The 18,994-nt window shown below is 38.4% G+C and overlaps 1 protein-coding gene across 2 annotated transcripts in view; it reads left to right on the forward strand.

The window, feature by feature from the left end:
• The window catches only part of BLTP3A (bridge-like lipid transfer protein family member 3A), a 71,744-nt gene that overhangs the window by 47,944 nt on the left and 4,806 nt on the right, over nt 1-18,994 (forward strand). For both annotated transcript variants that reach the window (XM_060773107.2, XM_060773108.2), the window contains 8 exons: nt 1,025-1,218; nt 2,259-3,808; nt 4,882-5,078; nt 6,847-6,998; nt 7,116-7,266; nt 9,951-10,216; nt 14,154-14,262; nt 14,998-15,104. In XM_060773107.2, coding sequence (XP_060629090.2) covers nt 1,025-1,218; nt 2,259-3,808; nt 4,882-5,078; nt 6,847-6,998; nt 7,116-7,266; nt 9,951-10,216; nt 14,154-14,262; nt 14,998-15,104 — 2,726 coding nt within the window. The remainder of the gene's footprint in view (nt 1-1,024; nt 1,219-2,258; nt 3,809-4,881; nt 5,079-6,846; nt 6,999-7,115; nt 7,267-9,950; nt 10,217-14,153; nt 14,263-14,997; nt 15,105-18,994) is intronic.

Here is an 18,994-nt window from a genome sequence, read left to right on the forward strand (position 1 = left end):
GCTTCCCTCTTCACCCAACTTGCATGTCTGTTTGTGTGTTGTAGATAGAATATATCGCCCCTTCTTTGCAACCTTTGAGCTGCCTTCAGGAGATAGAATAGAAGCACTGCCTCTTAAATTGACAGGAAACAGTAAGCAACAAGGTCATAGACAAACAGATTGCTAGAGAAAACTTGATGAAGGTTGTCATATCCAACAGGAAATCTGTGTTTAACTAGTTTTCTTTCATCATCTTCTTTTTAGTAGTATTAATGCTGCTAAAAAAACCCTTTCCAATTAGAGGGATGATAGAGAGCAAAAGAGAGGGAGAGACCAATGTATACAGTCTTTGTAACAAGGATGTTACTTGTCAGAGACTTTATTAACTGAAATATTTCTGTCAGTTTTTCCTCATGTGGCTGTGACCCACATTTGCTGTCAGGAAATGTATAAGAACCATTGACAACTTCAATAGTTCTCATCTACTTAATCATGGAGTTGGAAGGGACCACATGGGCCATCCAGTCCAATCCCCTACCATGCAGGAAAACACAACCAAAAGCCCCCCCCCCCCCCCCCCCCCCCGGACAGATGGCCATCCAGCCTCTGCTTAAAAACTCGAGAAGCTGTTGTTGAAGTGCAGATACCATTGGTTCTGACCAACAGAGATGATGGGAATTGCATTTGAACAACCACATTCACCAGCCTTGATCTATGTTGTACTAGAATGTTATTGAAAGCAAGCAGAATACGGATACCTTTCTTAAAGAAAGGAAATCTCATATTAGTTATAAGGAATAATAAAAATAACAATGTCATTGGGAGTTGTCCAGCATCTAATTAATGTATGTAAGCTTGACAAGAATGGCAGGATAATAGCAATAAGGTGTTCTATTGGTGATTGTCATTGATGGTGCAAAACTAAGTTAGATACTCTGTGGTTGTTACAGAGATGCAGCTCTGACCAATGCACCGTATTTCCCCCCTTTTCCTATTGTGGTCCAAACCAATGGAATGCTAACCTTTACCTTTTTCCCCTCTCCAGTCCCGTGCCCAAACCTATACTTGCAGCTGCATGGTTTGATTTTCACTCTGGACACAGGGAGCATGCTTTGGGTGAACTTGTTCTGCCTTGATCTCTATCGCAGCCTACAGCATTTCAAAGCAATATACAATCTGGAGAACTCTGGCAAGCAGGATGAACATATTGATGTCAGAATGGATGGCTTCATGCTAAAGGTATGTTTTCTTTTATGTTCCAAATTATGCAAGACAAGAAAGAATTCTTAAGATAAGGGGAAGAGGGTTAGACAATGTCTGGCTTCTCTAAAAAGTACATTTTGCTTCCAATCCTTCTCTCCCTAATATGTGGCAGCTTTCTTTGATGCTGTATGGTAATATATAATATATACTATTAATTTTAGGTGAAAATATTGATTGTTCATTGAGGAGAATATCATAGCTATATTATATTATATTATATTATATTATATTATATTATATTATATTATATTATATTATATTATATTATATTATATTATGGAGCCCTCCGATGGCACAGCAGGTTAAACCGCTGAGCTGCTGAACTTGTTGACTGAAAGATTGGCAGGTTGAATCCAGGGAGTGGGGTGAGCTCCCTCTGTTAGCCCCAGTTTCTGCCAACCTAGCAGTTTGAAAACATGCAAATGTGAGTAGATCAATAGATATACCGCTCTGGTGGGAAGGTAACTGCGCTCCAGGCAGTCATGCTGACCACATGACATTGGAGGCATCTACAGACAACGCCCTCACTTTGGTTTAATAATGGATATGAGCACCATCACCCTGAGTTGAACACAACTAGATTTAATATCAAGGGGGAAATCTTTACCTTTATATTATATTATATTATATCATATCATATTATAATGTAGGGTTCTGAGTATCAGTCTGCAGGCATTTAAATATAACAGTGAAATCATTTTACCAAGCACTAATGCAATTCCCATAATATAGGGCAACTGCTGTTGTCTTTGGATAGGTCATTACACTTAGGAAATTTTGCTTAATTGCTTGCTCTGCTGTGAACTTGTTCTGTTGTGTTAGATACATTACAGACTTGTCAGTTTCTATTCCCTGCTCGCAATATAAGCAACCAGTTCTCATTTGGCTGCTGTGGGAGTTAGTTAGCAATGTGCTGTGAAGTGTCTTTTACTAAAAAGACCTGAAATCAACAATAGTTGGTTTTTACCATGCACTGTTGAATGTCTTTACTTTTTTTTCCTTTGTGATTGCTATAGCTAAACATCCCTGTAGAGAAGAAAGTAATGGATCACCAAGACCGTCCCCATTGTCTGTCCATTCGCACATCAGAAATGACAGCTACCAACACCAGGCATGCCCCTCACTGCAGCTGTTTGGCCCTCCAGAATCTGTTCCGTAGATTTGCTGCTTCAGAATTCTTCCACTCTAGCTATACCCAGTTTCCTAAATTTCAGGATAATTTCAGCCTTCTTCACACCCTCTTCTTACGCCATGCGTACCAAGTGGACTCCAAAGCCCAGAAACACACAGACTTTGGCCATTCCTCTGTCAGGTCCTCAGCTTCTGAAGACCTTTGGTCTGTTAATTTCACCGAGATCTCCCTGGACTTTGAGGGGGCCAAAAGCTCAAAAGGCAAAGTCCTTCACTTTATTTCCCCATTCCCTCTCTGTGTGTGGGCCTGTCTTCCAAAGAGATGGGAGGAAGTCCAGTCCTCAATGCTGCAGTTCTCTTCTGCCTCACAAGTCAAAGTAAAGACTTCTGCTAGCTTTAGTAACCATGCCAAACATCAAGTCATTTCCAGAGAGGAGCAGTTCTGCCAAAGATCAAAGACTGAGCAGGACCTGAAAAGCATCTACCTCACCCTAGAGGCAAAGGATGTCTTAGACAAAGGCAGTTGTAATGTTAATGGCAAAGGAAATGATGAAGATGTGGAAGTATCTGCAGATGTTCATGTCCTACTGTACTCAAGTGCACACGTGAAGGTGAGACTCAATCATTACCAATATTTGATGCTACTTAGGATGAAGGAAATCCTGCAAACGTTTCAAGAACAGTTGACCCAAGACACTCAGGAAATAATTGGGTCCACTCTAGATTCTATGACCACTTGTATGGGTTTCCTGTTCAACAGCACTGAGGTGGCTTTGCTAATGCATCCTACTCCAGGCTCTACATTGGAACCTAGATCTATGGACTCAGACACAACAAGTCTAATAGAATCAGAACTCTCCCCTTCAGATAGCAGGGAGGGGCTGGCTGCTGAAGTCAGGGAGATGAAATCAGATGCTTCCTCAGATAAAGAAGATGGCAGCCCCATAAAACTTCTAGATGACAGTGGAATTGGGCACACAGATACCAGTATAAACACTTTGCAGGATGGCATGCTGAAATCCCAGAGTGATGGTTCCCTGGTGGGAGAAGAGTTTCACAGACAAAGAACTGGAGAAAGAAGTTCTATAGAAGAAGCACATGAGGCAGAAGAAATTCTTGATACTGAAAGACAGAGTGAAACTACAAGCTTTTCTCAAAATCCTCAAATTCTTCCTTCCAGTCCAACTTCCATTGTAGATCCTCTTGGTGGCATTCAAGTATCTCCCAATGGTCAAGAAGAGGCGATCCCTTTGAAAAATATGGAAATGGAATTATCTAGTGCATTGCATATAACAAAGGATGCAACCAAGGAGGCCTTGCATGTGACCATGGACCTCACCAAAGAAGCGATGTCCATAACAAAAGATGCTTTCAGCTTGAGTAAGGAAAAGATGGCTTCCACTGTACAGAAAATGCTGTTCCATCCCCACACCAAGTGAGTAATTTTCAAACTTACTCAGATGATGGTGGCTGTGATACTTATTTAATGCCATCTTTGCTCTTTATCATAAGTAATCAGGTTTTTTTATATTCCTGTATGGGAAGTGATTTAAATTAATTTTACCTTGTTTGGTGTTGAATTCAAAGGTTGAGTGTCTGTCCCACTTTTGTTCTAAAATTGTTTCTCTTTGAAGAAAGGAGAGCATATTTGACTGCACACCAGCTTTGACCATAGTTTTCTAAACAAGGCATGCCTAATAAAGCAGGCATTCAGTAATTTGGGAAGCAATTAATGAAATGTACATTCCGCATTAAAGGCAACAAATTTATACCTAGTTAGTTTTAGTCATGAATTTTAAACTTGGGTCTTGTATTTCAATCTATGTTTTGTGTATTTTAATATTTATATTTTAGAAATATGCTTTAATATGTGCATTTTATAGAATGTTTGCAATGACTACGTGTTTTAGCTATGTTGCAACCCGCCTCAAGCCACAAGAGGCAGGTGATAAATATATTATTATTATTATTATTATTATTATTATTATTATTGTATCTAGTCAGAGCTTTGAAATACTCCTTTTATTGCACTCTACCTCCAGGAATTCTCAAGCCAATATGGCCATTGACCTTGTTGGGGCTAGGGAATATGGGAAATGTAGCCCAAGATCTAATTCCTAATGTTGGTCCCATTGACTCAGTGTGTATAAATCAATTCAGTACCAATTTAATACTAACTTACAAAGTCTGCTCCAATTCAAATTGTTAATACAATTTAGCTCTCCCCAAAGATAATTGAAATTCACCTTTGTAGTTCTATGCTGCTCACTGATGAGGTATCTTACGTTGGAATTATGTTCAAAGTTAAAGTCAGAGGGAAAATATGTCCATCAATTGTCCAGTTTCAGTGGCAAAGAAGCAGTGGAGGTAATGGGAAACTAAAAATACTTGTGTGCATACACACTCCTATAATATTTAAGCCTGGGCACCCCACTTAGACATTTGATAATTACAATCATGATTCTTTGCACACAGTCTGTTTTGATCTGTTTTGATGCATGTTGGTAGGGAGCCTCCACCAAAAGGTGAAGAAGGTGCATCGACTCCAGTTGGTGGGAGTGGTGGACGAATGCGCATGTTCTCTATGAAGAGGACTGCCTCTCAGCATTCCTTTGATACCAGCTCACTAGATGGCAGTGGTCCTGAAGACAGGCTGTCGGTGGACAGTGATGGCAGTGATGGGTTTGTGCTGCTTGCAGAGTCTGGTAAGAACTTACTTGTGTATCATTAGCCACGATAAATTTATTAAGTAAATGATCTTATGCTTCATTGTCATGAAAAAGCTATACAAGTTATGTTAGGATATAATTACACAAAGTAGATCATAAATCTGTTTTAAAGACTAGGACATGGAACAATGGACTTAAATTTCAGGAAAAGAAATTCCACCTGAACATTAGGAAAAAAAATCCTGATGATAAGAGCTGTTCAACACTGGAATGTGCTGCCTTGGAGTGTGGGGGAGTCTTCTTTTTTGGAGATTTTTAAACAGTCTGGATGGTCACCTGTCCAGAGTGCTTTGATGGTGTTCCTGCATGACAGGGCTGGACTTTATAGCCATTGTGATCTCTTCCAGCTCTATGATTCTATGAATCTTGGGCAATAATTAAGTAAATTTTATTCAGTTGGAGCAGCAAATTAAAAACAATTTTGCTGCCAGTGATTGTTGGTCATTCACAATCTGTGTGAGACAGAACTATGTAAAATGGCTGTCTCCTGTCCTTAGGCTTCTTCTGATTGTCTGAGTTTTTGTAATGTCATAAGGTTCTTCTGATTGTTCTAATTGCTAGGGGATGCTAGGATTAAATGGAGCTAGCAGAAAGAGAGATGGCAGAGACTGAGCTAAAAGGAGCCCCATTCAAAATCTTGAACTGTTGGGAAAGAAAATTAGCAGTTATGATAAAAGACAGCTAAACTTCACCTGTTGATATGCAATAGGTAAATCATTCTTTGATAGCAGGACTCTTAGTCAGTTTTTTCCTCCAGAGCTACAGAACTCTTTTTATGCTGATTATTCTTTTTGTATGAAACAGACTGAAGCAAAGCATCCCTTAGTATAGATGTTTTGAAATATTTATGTGCAGCATTTTGTATTTGTGTACATCAGAGACATTTAGAGGTTCTCTGTTTTCAGAGGTGGTTCTATTCCAGGAACCCTCCTTTTCCAGTGGGCAATTGGCATGATACGTGGTACGTATGAGAACCGTGGAAGTTCATTCAAATTATCTGGATAGAAAGGTTTGTAGGTAGCTATTAAATATACAAATTTGGGCAGTATTTTTATCCAATCCTTATATTTTCAGTTCTGATTCTGATGAAGCGGTTTCTTTGTCTTTCTATGCCACCTCCTCTGTTTTCTTGATTTAGATGGTCAGTTAAGTGGTGTGTTCTCCTTCCTTCAGTGCAGCATTGGTGACAAACTTTAACCATGTTTTGTAGGGCAAACTCTTTACATTCTTTAATCCCTTGCCCAGAACAGCTTGGCAAAGTAATCAAAGCAATAAGTCATACTTTCTCACGAGGAGCACATTCTGGACTTTCTTTGCCATTGTTTTGAAGTTTCCATTCAGTACTGGACTCTTAAGTTTTTATTGAGAGGGTAAAGAATTCTTAAACATTGGTGCATATGCACACAGAAACATCTTTCTATTTCCTCAAAATATTTATATGTTTGAAAGCTAGTGTTTTTCCTAATGGCAAGGGAATGGGGCAGGGATTCTAGGAAACTGATATTAGTATTGATCTTGAGAAGATGCAACAGAGGGGTTTTCAGGTAGATAACATGTCTTGCATAAAAGCCCTTACTCAAAATTTCAATTTTTGTTGTTCTTCAAATGTGTGAAATATCGGTTTCACTATAAAATTGATTCATTTTCACATGCTTTTGAATCCTAAGAAATTTTCTCCATGCTAAAAGAGTAGTTAAAAACATGATGATCCAATTAAATATTTCTTAACTTTAATTTTTTTCAGAGCCTGGCCTGGAACCTTTTATACCAGGACATCTTCCCCATGCTCTTGGCAACACAGATATCCGGAGAAGCTCAATAGCAAATGAGGAAGGAGGATCCACTTATATCAACAGCTCGGCTTCTCTGAGTGGGCAAGACTCCAACCCGCAGCTGGTCAGATCTTCCTCCTAGCCTCTGGTTCCCATCCTTTTAACTGTCATTTCTTGGAGGAGTTTGGGAGAGAATGGAAGTGATGTAACACCTTTTTTTTGCTATGGGTTTTTATTTCAGGTATCAATTTTGTTACTGAAAATGAATGAAGTAAACGGTGTGATCGAAATAAAAGGAGAAGACATGGCGCTTGCCCTTCAGGTTATGCAGCTAAATCCCGAACACTTAGGAAATCTAAATATGTGGCACTTTCTGCAAGATGATTCAACAGGTGTGTTACTGGCCAATGGAACCTTGACTGTAATTTAGCATTTCCAGTTATTTCGGTAGGCAAAGATACTCTGTTGGCATTGTTGTTGCTGCTGTGCAGCCATTTCCGATTTCTGGTGACCCTAAGGCAAACCTATCACAGACTTTTATGAGGCTGAGTGTATTTGACTTGCCCAAGTCACCGGTGGGATTCCACAGCCAAGCAAGGAATTGAATCCTGGTCTCCAGAGTCATAGTCCAACACTCAAACCACTACATCAGGCCGGCACAAACTGTGGCCCTCCAGGTGTTTGGGACTCCAACTACCAGGAGCCCTAGCCAGCTTGGTCAAGAATTTTGGGAGTTGAAGTCCAAAACATCTGGAGGACTGCAGGTTGTGCAGGCCTGCACTCTACCATGCTAATTCTTTCTATAAACTGAGTCCAATTTTTTGGGAAAGGCAAGGCATAAAATAACAATTATCTGGAAGTATGTGTGTCTGTATTTTTCCCATAGACATTTTGTTGGAGTTTTTCCACTAACAAAACATCAGATGATAAGAAAAAAGTTAAATGGGTAGAAACAAAAACAGTGTGAACAGTAGTTACTTATACAATAGGATGTGCCATCTATCTCTTATAACTTTATACTCTAGAACATACTGTGATGACATGTAGGATAGAGGATGAAATTCTCCCCTCCCAGTTCCGGTATGCCCATCTATCCCGCCCACCCCTTGCAGCAACAAATGTATGAAACAAAGGTTTATGATTTGAGGTTGTCATTTTTTGAAGGTTATTTATTTATTTACTAAATTTTATCCCGCCTTTCTTGACCCCAAAGGGGACTCAAGACAGCTTACAGCATAGGCAATAATTCAATGCCTTAAAAACAATATACATTCAATATACAATTAAATAAATATTTCAATTAAAATTTTAAAAACAAGATTAGAAAACATTTAAACATTTAAAAAATTACAATTACTACTATAAACAACGCTATCCACAATCATAGCCCAGGCCATTCTGGTAGTCATTGCATGTAATTCCAAATCCATCTATTGTAGTGTATTATTCACCAAAGGCTTGATTCCAAGGCCATGTTTTCATTCTCTTTCTGAAGGTCAGGGGCTGATCTAATTTTCGTTTTGTTTTTTGAATTACGTGTTTTGTGATGGGCATGCACAAGTGAAGCTCATTGAAAGTGATGATTTCTTCACTATTTGCTTCTTTTATTTATTTTATTTATTTATTTCACAGTTTTCTATACCGAGCTTCTCAACCTCATTAAAATATCATATATCACAATTACAAAAACAACTTTAAAAACACTATATATAAAACTACAGTGGTCAGTCGTCCTATTAAGATGGATCTACATCAACTTCCATCCAGGGTCCTATGGTGTTGTCTCATTCATCGAAGGCCTGACTCCATAGCCACGTCTTCACACGTTTCCTAAATGTTAGGATGGATGGGGCGGTTCTGGCCTCCAGAGGGAGAGAGTTCCAGAGTCGCGGGGTCACCACGGAGAAGGCCCTGTCCCTCGTCCCCACCAGGCGTGCTTGCGAGGTCGGTGGGACCGAGAGCAGGGCCTCTCCAGATGATCTTAATAATCTTGATGGTTCGTAGGGGAGAATACATTCGGAGAGGTAAACAGGGCCGGAGTCGTTTAGGGCTTTCTAGGTCAACACCAGCACTTTGAATTGTGCTCGGAAGCTAATTGGCAGCCAGTGGAGCTGGCGTAACAGCGGAGTGGTGTGCTCCCTGTACCCAGCCCCCGTTAGTAATCTGTTTTATCCACCAACTGCTGGCATGCAATTTTTAGATGTGGTGTGAAAATGAAAGGCTGAGTCAGTGTAGTGAAAGGGGGCTGTGAAAGACAATGGAAGACAAATACTGAAAGTCAAGGACTCTAGAAATCCTGTGCCCATAATTCCCAGCGTGCCAATCTGATCTTTAGATATTGAAGGTTAAAGGGATTATAATCTGTGCTGTAGCATAGATCCTATTGGCTGTGGCATAGATCCCATTGGCTCTCCCGGTGGCCTCATTACATCAGCAACGGTGAAGGTGATGAAAGAAATAGGTGGCAAGGAAGAAAGGAGTGGAAGGCAGCACTGAAAAGGGTGGGGAGGAGAAGGTTGCCAGCCCTGTCCCATGGCCTCTGGTTTTTCAGTTACCTCAAATACCTTACATTCCAACAGTACTATTTGTATAAAAGAATCCTAGTTTTTTTAAAAATAAATAAATAAGAAAACCTAAGTTTTGAGTCGCCTGCTAAGGGCTGAAAAATGCGGTATAAAAATGAAGTAAATAAATAATAAATAAATACTTAATAAACAGTCTACTTGATAAAATATGCGTTTCTAAAAGTTCAAAGGAAGTTTAATTATTTTTGTAATCAAATGGGGTGGTATTCCGTTTGAAATGAAATGCAGCCTTAAGTAAAAATATAACTTGGGTAATTTTAGCATATTCAGTTTGTCTTCAGATGCTTCCATCAGGAAAACTGATGGAATAAGGAAAAGTGACATAAATAATCCATTATAGAGATCTTGATTAGTTATTGTACCTTACACCACCTAATATAACAGATTATATTAGTTCAACAGCTTTTGTAATGGAAAGATAAATATTACTATAATATTATTTGCTCTGTAAAATATATAATGCATCTGTTACAATTATGTTTTGTTTCCAGGACACCTGAACTCAGAGAGCCCTTCAAACACCGAAACAAGCAAGTCCCAGCCTGATGTATGTTTAAGATTTGAAATAGGACCAAGTGCTGCGGTGCACTCACCTCTGTCTGTCCAAAATGGATTTTTACACATGTTGGTCCAGAGCTATCATACAGAGCTGCTGACTTCCTCTCTGTCTAGCCTTGGACCCTTTCTTGAGGATGAAGTTATCCCCGAGGTTATCCCTATGAAGATTGAACTTGTGGATACTAAGATTACCCTGAAGGTACATGTGTGTGTACTGTCAGCATCCCAAAGGAATGGGAGATTGTATGGGTTAAATTGTTGGTGTAAAAGAATCAGGACAACTTAAAAAAAAACACCCCACTTATATTTGCATGTTATTAAAGAATGTCCACAGCCAAATAAATAGGGATAATTCTTTGCAGATGTGAACTTCACAGGTTTAGATAAAGCCCCTCATGAAAGGATCAAGAGTAGTAATCTGGATTTCGAGTAGTGAGATTGTCAGGTTGGCTAAAATAAACACTGCAAAAAGTTCTAAAGTAATCTTTTTATACTAGTCTTTTGGGCAGAAAGTCTGACTTCATATATGATAGGATCTGAAGCTGGTTGTGGCTGCCCCACGAAAGCGGTTTTAGAGCTGAAGTGGATGACTTTATGAAAGCATTCATTCAGTGGTTGCAGTGGTGAAAAATGCAGTCTGCATTGAGAAATCATTAGGAAAAGGAGTCAAAAGTAAAACTGTCAATCTCATAATGCCTTGATCCAAATTTATAATGGGACCCCACACCTCAAATGCTCTACACAGTTCTGATCACCATATCTTAGAAAAATATTGTAGCATTTGAAAAAAGTCTTCATCCTTCCTTCAGAATATGAAATACCTCAGATCCAAAATTTTCTCATGGCATATTCAGTATAATGGTGGACAGCACAATACTCTTTACCCTTTTGTCCAATGGCTATAGCTCAGGCATGGGTCCTCCAGGTGTTTTGGACTTTAATTCCCAGAATCCTTAATAGCTGCTGAGGTGGAAAAGGGAAGGGCCTGAGCTGTTAGGGATTTATTATTTATTTATTTATTTCGGACATTTGTATCCTGTTCTATCTCAACCTCCGCAGAGGGACTCAGGGGGGCTAACAAACTGGCACCCCATGGTGTCCATAACCAAAACATAAGTATACAATTTCAATAACAATATAGCAATAAAACAGTATAAAACAGTATAAAGACAATCAAAAATCAAACAGTCAATAGTCGCCAGTTTAAGTAATTGTCCAAGGAGCAGTCAGTCGGTTCCACAAAAGCCGTCACGTCAGCAGGTCAACCTAATCTACAAAGGCCTGATCCCATAGCCAGGATTTCACTTGTTTCCGAAAGGTCAAGTGAGATGTAGAAGATCTAATTTCACTTAGGAGGGAGTTCCACAGCCGAGGGGACACCACAGAAAAGGCCCTGTCCCTTGTCCCCACCAAATGCGATTGCGATAACGGGGGGTCAACGAGCAGGGTCTCCCCGGATGATCTCAGGGATTCTGGGAGTTGAATTCCAGAACACCTGGAAGGCCGAAGTTTGCCTGCTATAGCCTGTGTTAAAATATTCTTTCTGGTACCAAGGAAATCCAAATGCAATGCATGTTTAGGTTAATTTTCCTACAGGTTAGTTTTAGGTTTATTTTTTCATACAATTAGAAATGTAGTGACAAAGAACAGTGGGAACTCTTAAGAACTTTTCTAAAGTGAAGAAGTTATATCCAGTGCAACAAATCAGCTTGTTAGATAGCCACAGTGCTGGGAATCGTGCTGATTGAAACTGGTGCAGATGGGCGCATGAATAGTACCAGAGCAATAATGATAAACAAGGGGTTGGTTAGGCACATTGACTTCACTAGAGGTTCACCCTTACACAACTGACAATAGAGTTGCCACTTTTTCTGCTATCATTGCAAATATTACTGTCTTTCTGTTTGAGAAACATATTGTAAATGGGGCACATGTTTGTTTCTCAGCAAAAATCTGTTCCTGGCAGTTTTCCAGTGACCTACTGGGAGTTTTTATTTTGAGAAACAAAGTATTCACTTCTCTGCTGAGAGAAAAATAGGAACCATGTGGTAGCACACCTAGAATCTGCTTGTTTGTGGTTTGTTATTGGCTGTGTTTATGGCACTGCTCATTGTTAAAAATGAAGGGACAGTTGAGAAAACAGATGCTTACATTACACTTAATTGCTCTTCATTTTTTGATGTCAATGATATTGACAGCAGTCTTGCCTGCGACTTTAATGTACAATATTCTAAGTAAATGTGTTCTATTTATATTTTTACTGTTTTAGAATATTATAAGAAATAGAAACAAAAATTTCAAGAAACAGAAACAAAGAAAAACACAACGCCCACATCTATTTATTTACTTAATTTTTATTCTGCCTTTCAACCGATGTAATGAACAGCAAACATGACACAATACAATGAAAACAAAGCAAATGCATTAAATATGAATCTAACATTTTAAAATATTTGTTATGGAGTGTAAAAAATTTAAAATTCAATTGCAACAACATTTAAAAATTAAACAGCCCTCCCCCAAATTTGCACCATATAACACATATCCTAACACAAATTTGTAATAATGTAAAAGGATCCAGTTATTTTGCTTTGCATATTAATAGATGACAAAATTATTAGGTCTCAAAATTATTTATTACCCTTGTAGGATTAAACATGACTCAGTTCTTGATGTTTTATATCCCATTCTGACAAATCTTAGTATCAGAGAGACTGTGCAGTGGTTTTTTAAACAATTTTAAAATTGTTTTATAGTGTATATAAGAAACAAGACAGACAATAAAAAGGAAAAAAATATACAAAAGAATTAGCAAGTTTACATAATGGTATACAGTCAGCACTCATTAAACATGAAAAATCAAAACTGACTGTATAGTTATTATACTTTAACATTTCTCACACCCATGACCCCAGCTCCATGACCTTTCACGTTCCTCGGTGTGAATCACATAACTACCCATATGCCATATTTCACTAAATCCCCTTTATGGCAATCTTCAAATCTACCTTTGTCTTCTTTTCCAGATACCCAAGTGGCAGCCTCCATTTCTTTGTGAATTCTCCATTATTTCTTGCTCTGCTACTATTTGTCAGCTGACAAAGAGAGACTATGCAGTGCTTAGCATGCACAATTCTTACAGGCCTGTCAAATAAAAAAAAAACTTCTTTGGGTTGTTGTAGGTTTTTCAGGCTATATGGCCATGTTTTAGAAGCATTCGCTCTTGACGTTTCACCTGCACCTGTTGCAGGCATCCTCAGAGGTTGAGACCTCAGAACCTCTAAGGATGCCTGCCATAGATACAGGTGAAACGTTAGGAGAGAAAGCCTCTAGAACATGGCCATGTAGCCCAAAAAACCTACAACAACCCAGTGATTTTGGCCGTGAAAGCCTTTGACAAAACCACTTTGTTTTTTAAAATGTTCCCTCTTTAAAAAGTTAGTAAGAAGCAGATATGCGATCCAGTACTGATTGCCTGAGTTTCATTAATGCCCTTAGGCACATAATAAGCTGCCAATACTTCCTTATCTCCACCTACATATCTAGTAATGTCTGGAGTCCTTTTATAGTTTTTGATAGTTTAGTTGGAAACGGGTATGAGGCATGTTTCTCATAAGGAAGAGGAATAGTATCTTTATTTTAGTCCAAATTTTAGACCATGCTTTCATTCTTATTACTACCAGGCCTTCTCGGTGGCTGCCCCTCGACTCTGGAACTCCCTACCCAGGGAAGCCAGAATGGCCCCCTCACTGCTGTTCTTCCAGCGGCAGGCTAAAACCTTTTTATTCAGAAAGGTTTTTAAATAAGAAGGTTTTTAAGATCAGTTAAGGGAGTGCTGTGAGTGGGATTGAAGGGGAATATGAGTTTTAAATGCCATTTTAGTATATCTACTGTATATTAATTTTGTTTTGACCACTCTCTACTATATAATTGCTTTTTAATTGCTTTTAACTTTTGTATTGCACCTTTTAAACTTGTCTAGTGTGGAATGCTAGCCGCCTTGAGCCCCCACAGAGAGAAAAGTGGGGTAGAAATGAAAATAAATAAATAAATACCAGTTTAAGGCATATTTTTACAGCATATTTTTGCTATAAATGTGAGGAAGTTTTTATAGCAAGGGGATATTTGTTTTTCAGGATGACAGTCCTCGTGTGTATCCCACTTCTCCTGGTCCTATTCCTGTAATCTTAGCAATGGATCACATTGTTGTTTGTTGTAATGAAGATGGAGTGTTCTGTATTACAGGTCAGTGCCATCTATTCCAATAGTAGCAGTTACAATAATTACTGTATATAGTCATGTATAAGTCAACCTCATGTATAAGTTGAAGGCAGGTCTTGGGAGCCAACATTATGGTTTTGAGATGACCTGTGGATAAGTCAAGGGTCATTCTGTGGAAAGGGGAATGCATCGAAGCTGTCTTGTGGGGAGCCACCACTGCCATTTCCTCACCCAGACACCCAAGAAGAGTAGAAGTAGTGCCACAGTACAGAGCAGTGGTTCTCAACCTTTGGGCCTCCAGGTGTTTTTGACTTCAACTTCCAGAAATCCCATCCATCTTACCAGCCGTTAGGAATTGTGGGAGCTGAAGTCCAAAACACCTAGAGGATGAAAGGTTGGGAGCCATGGTACAGAGAATACAGGGTCACTGCTTCTTTTAGGTTCTCCCTATTATGATCTATCTATCTATCTATCTATCATCTATCTAATAGCGTACATCTTCTAGAAATCTTTAGCACATCTCATCTTCCCTTTTTTGCAATGGGTGTATTGAGATAAATAATACAATGCTTAAGATAACTGCTGTGTAAAATGGTTAAAAGGAGAAGGCAGCCCCTGACTGCCACTGAATATTGTTAGTGATCTATCGCCTTTCCTTATCTTCAGTTTTTCAGCTGCAGAAACTAGAGAGAATATTCTAAAAAGAACTTCATAATGAATGCCATCATATGTTTATATCATTTCCATGTTACTCTCCAGCTGCACAGGGAGAGACAGCTTCTGGGCAGAAAAGGCTCCAGGAAGACCTTAAGAAACAGAAGATCCCAGTAGAAAGAACCTCAGCAGAAGCAAGTGATGAGCTACAGGTAGGCAATATGCCCTTGGGGTCAGATTTTCAATCTACACTCATGGAACAAAAATAAGCAGGAACAAAAAAATGTTTATATTTTCTTGGGACATTTATGGATCTCCAACTCATGTGCTCTGCTCTTCTGGAAATTCCAGCTTTAGTTTCCTTCCTTTCTTTTATATTTACAGAAGCAAAGGCATCCACTCCCTGAGGCTTTGCATACAGAACATGACCTTTTCTACAAAGGCTGTTCTCTAAAGTAGAATTTGGAAACAATGCCATACAATATTTATCAACTGTTTTACCCAAATATCATAATAAAGGAACACACATTAATACATAATGAACATAACAGAGAACACTGGTAGTCCAACATATAAAGAAAGAAAAGAGGCTATTTTAGATTATTATTAGCATATTATTTATATTTATATTATTATTGTATATAACGTATTATAACTGTCTTATGTAATGACCAGTGTTCCATAAAGTAGTTTTTTTTTAAAATCTGAAGGCATTAGTTTTATAAGTGTAGTGGCAAGGACAACAAAGAGTTTTATGGCACTTCAAAGGCTAACATGTTTTATTTAGCACAAGCGTTCATGAACTATACCTCATGAAAGATGCATCTGGTGAAATGGGCTATAACCATGAAAGCTTATGCCCAATCAGTTAGTCTTCACAAGCTGATACAAGATAAAACATGCCAGCCTTTGATGTGCCATAAATCAGAAATAGTTTACTTTAATGTATTCAATAAACGTATATGTATATTACTATTAACTACCCTTTACTCCTGCATTTCATTAAAAATGACTATAAATGCTAAAAAAAAGATTAGCCATTGTAGCAGTAGTTTACAAGATATTTTCCTCCCAAAACAACTCTCTTAGTATTCTTTTTATTATTACTTTTAGTGTCTCTGAAGATAGCTCAAATTCATTTCAAGCACTGATAAATAGTGTAAAAAAGGCACTAACAGTACAGTAATTTACAATATGAAACGTATTAGTTCAAGGCAATAAAAATGAGGGCATATAATCTCTGTGAATCTTTCCACAATATTTACAAGCTAACTTTAAATAAATAGTAACAGTGCATTTCTTGGCAATTCAGTGAATTAAGAACTTATATACAATTCTGAGTGCAAACTGGAGTTCAATTGTTTTATGTTGAAGGAATTTTTGGATGACAATAAGCCACATTTCTCAGGAATTCTCTCTTACTGTGAAGAAGCCAGCACATTAGCCATCATCGATGATCACTGGTGTCTGAGTATGATTGTCTTCCAAGTGTAGTATCTTGGCGGTGGATCCATAGGTGACTGTAGAGACCTATTCTTGATCCGCGTGTTCTTCCCACAGTGAGGACATTGATTTCCAGGTGGAAGGCAGTCCCGATCAGGAAGGCTTGACGTGCCTTCCTCTTGACACGTCTCCATTTCGCCCTCTATTCATGCCTCTTCGAATTCCGTAGCACTGCTGCTCAGAGCTGACCTCGTTTGAGTGCTCAAGGGCCAGGGCTTCCCAGTTCTCAGTGTCTATGCCAAAGTTTTTAAGATTTCTATCTCTTGCTGTCCAGCAACATTCTTTTTTCCATTCTTGAGTTGGGAGTATAGTAACTGCTTTGGGAGTTACTATACTCCCAACTCTGAATTGAGCATTCAGACCATTTTGGCCAGTCCAACAAAGTTGATGGCAGAGGATCATCGCTTCAGTGCTGGTGGTCTTGGCTTCTTCCAGAACGCTGTCATTTGTCCCCATCTTCCCAAGAGATTTGCAAGATTTTTGGAGGCAATGCTGATGGAGCTGTTCCAGGAATTGAGTGTGACATCTGTAGACGGCCCACATTTTGCAGACGTATAACAGGTTTGGGAGGATAGTAGCCTTATAAGCACTTTAGTGCATGCTGTCCTATTGCTCCCAGTTAGTTTCTCCTGCAAGTGGATGTCTTTTAACAGTTTACAGTGTGTTTAATGAAGGAGTAGACAGCTGCATGGAGGCCAGAATCCAGTTTCCCTTTCTGGGACCATCCCCACATACACCATAGCTCCTCAACAGTATTCCAAAAGGTTCTTTTGCATAAAAAAAATCTCCAACACTTTCAAATTTGGTCTCTCACTTTTTAACAAAATTATTTGGAAACGACAATCTGTATCCATCTTTTCATTCAACTTGATCTATATTAATATTTTCATTAAAAAAACTTGTCATTATACTAGAATTTTTTTACTTCATTGTCCAGAACTTCAAAAATCCACCCTTATTACTTTGTTTTACAATCCAGACTGACTGCTTTTCCGATTCTTTAATTTTTTTTAACTTGTTCATATCGTCTTTCAAACATCTTTCAGTTTTACCATGTCTGCATTCCTCAAAACTCTGATCTCATCCAGTCATTTTTCTAGAATTTCTAGAGGACACTGCTCCATTTCCAGTAGAATGCAAAAATCCAACACTTACAGGTTTAAAAAGAAAAAAGCCAATTTCTCAAGTTTTTCTGTAGTTTTGTAATTCTTCTCCTTGTCCCTTAGTTATACAATATAACTATATATAACAGTTATAGAATTTCATAGGTTTTCTTCATTTTCACCTTTCTATGAAATGAGAAATTTATCTCAGGTTGATCTCTGGAGTCCCTCATCTGTTGTCTGGTTTTTCTTAAATGTTTTCTTCTTGTAAAATAAAGAATCAAATTTCTAACTGGTCTTCACACTCATCAAAATCAGAGTAAGAAACTTTGAACATTTTAAAATTAATCACACCAAGAACCTAATTGAACCACATATTTTACATTTAAGATAAACCTTGAACAGTTCTCAAATCTTATTTATGAAAGTAAACAACTTACTAAGACTTCAGTCTCACTGTTAATCAAAAGAACTTTCTTCACATGAAAACAAAATGCTTAAAAATACAGTAGTTTAAAGTGAGAATCTTTGTGGGTCCAGTGTCCTCTATAGTCTTGCGGAGTGGCTAATCTGGTGTGAATCCCAAACCCTCTCACTCTACCACTCACCCATTTTATGACTGCTGAAGTTTCCATGGCATCTTGTTGAGCACATGTGCATCCTGGTGAGCACCTTTTCTTTATCTGGAGAGCTAAAACTTGCCTCTCAGCTAGGTGATTTTTCCACCTGAGCATTTCTTGTTGCAGAGCATCTCCCTGGGTGTTAACCCCCATCATTCCCCACACAGAATATTTCAAGGCGAAAAAAGACATATGCTGCCTAGATAAATAGTGGTGTAACTTTTATTCACAAGATGTTGACTAATACCATAAAAATTCAGCTGCCTAACTAATTCTAAGTTCCATAAAAATCAAGGAATGAAAAATCATTTTGCAGATTTTTTTTCTCACCTATGCATGAAATAATTTACCTAGTTCAATTGTTAATGTCTGGTATATATGACAGAATATCTCATGCCTTGGGCGTCTCTATTAATCACAATATTACTACATCCATTGATCTACCATGATTTTAAAGGGTCTTCATATTTTCATTGGAAAATGGTTGGGTTGTACAGGCTGACGATGTCTCCTAGGCCAGTGAATTAAAGAAGTAATCCCATATACGCTTCGGCTTTTATTTCAGATCTTACAAGTCCTGGATTTTCTGTTACATTGCAAGTCATGAAAGAGCTTGATCTGTTTGAGAAGATCATACTTTATGCAGTAGAGTTTCAAGGAGCTTCTGTATCTATATATGAATTGCTGGTAGACTGTAGTTTATACACTAAAATAGCTATAACAGGTGGGAGTCTATTTTGAGCCATCATATGCCCAAAAGGCAGTGGAGCAAACTCTGGAAATCTTGCCCACTGATATCTGTCTCTACTTACACTAAATTAGGTTGCTTTATCTATCTGTGCATACTTTTAGTAGGAAAGACACCTGTTTTGATAT

This window comes from Anolis sagrei, chromosome 4, assembly GCF_037176765.1.
Source record: "Anolis sagrei isolate rAnoSag1 chromosome 4, rAnoSag1.mat, whole genome shotgun sequence".
Classification (NCBI taxonomy): domain Eukaryota; kingdom Metazoa; phylum Chordata; class Lepidosauria; order Squamata; family Dactyloidae; genus Anolis; species Anolis sagrei.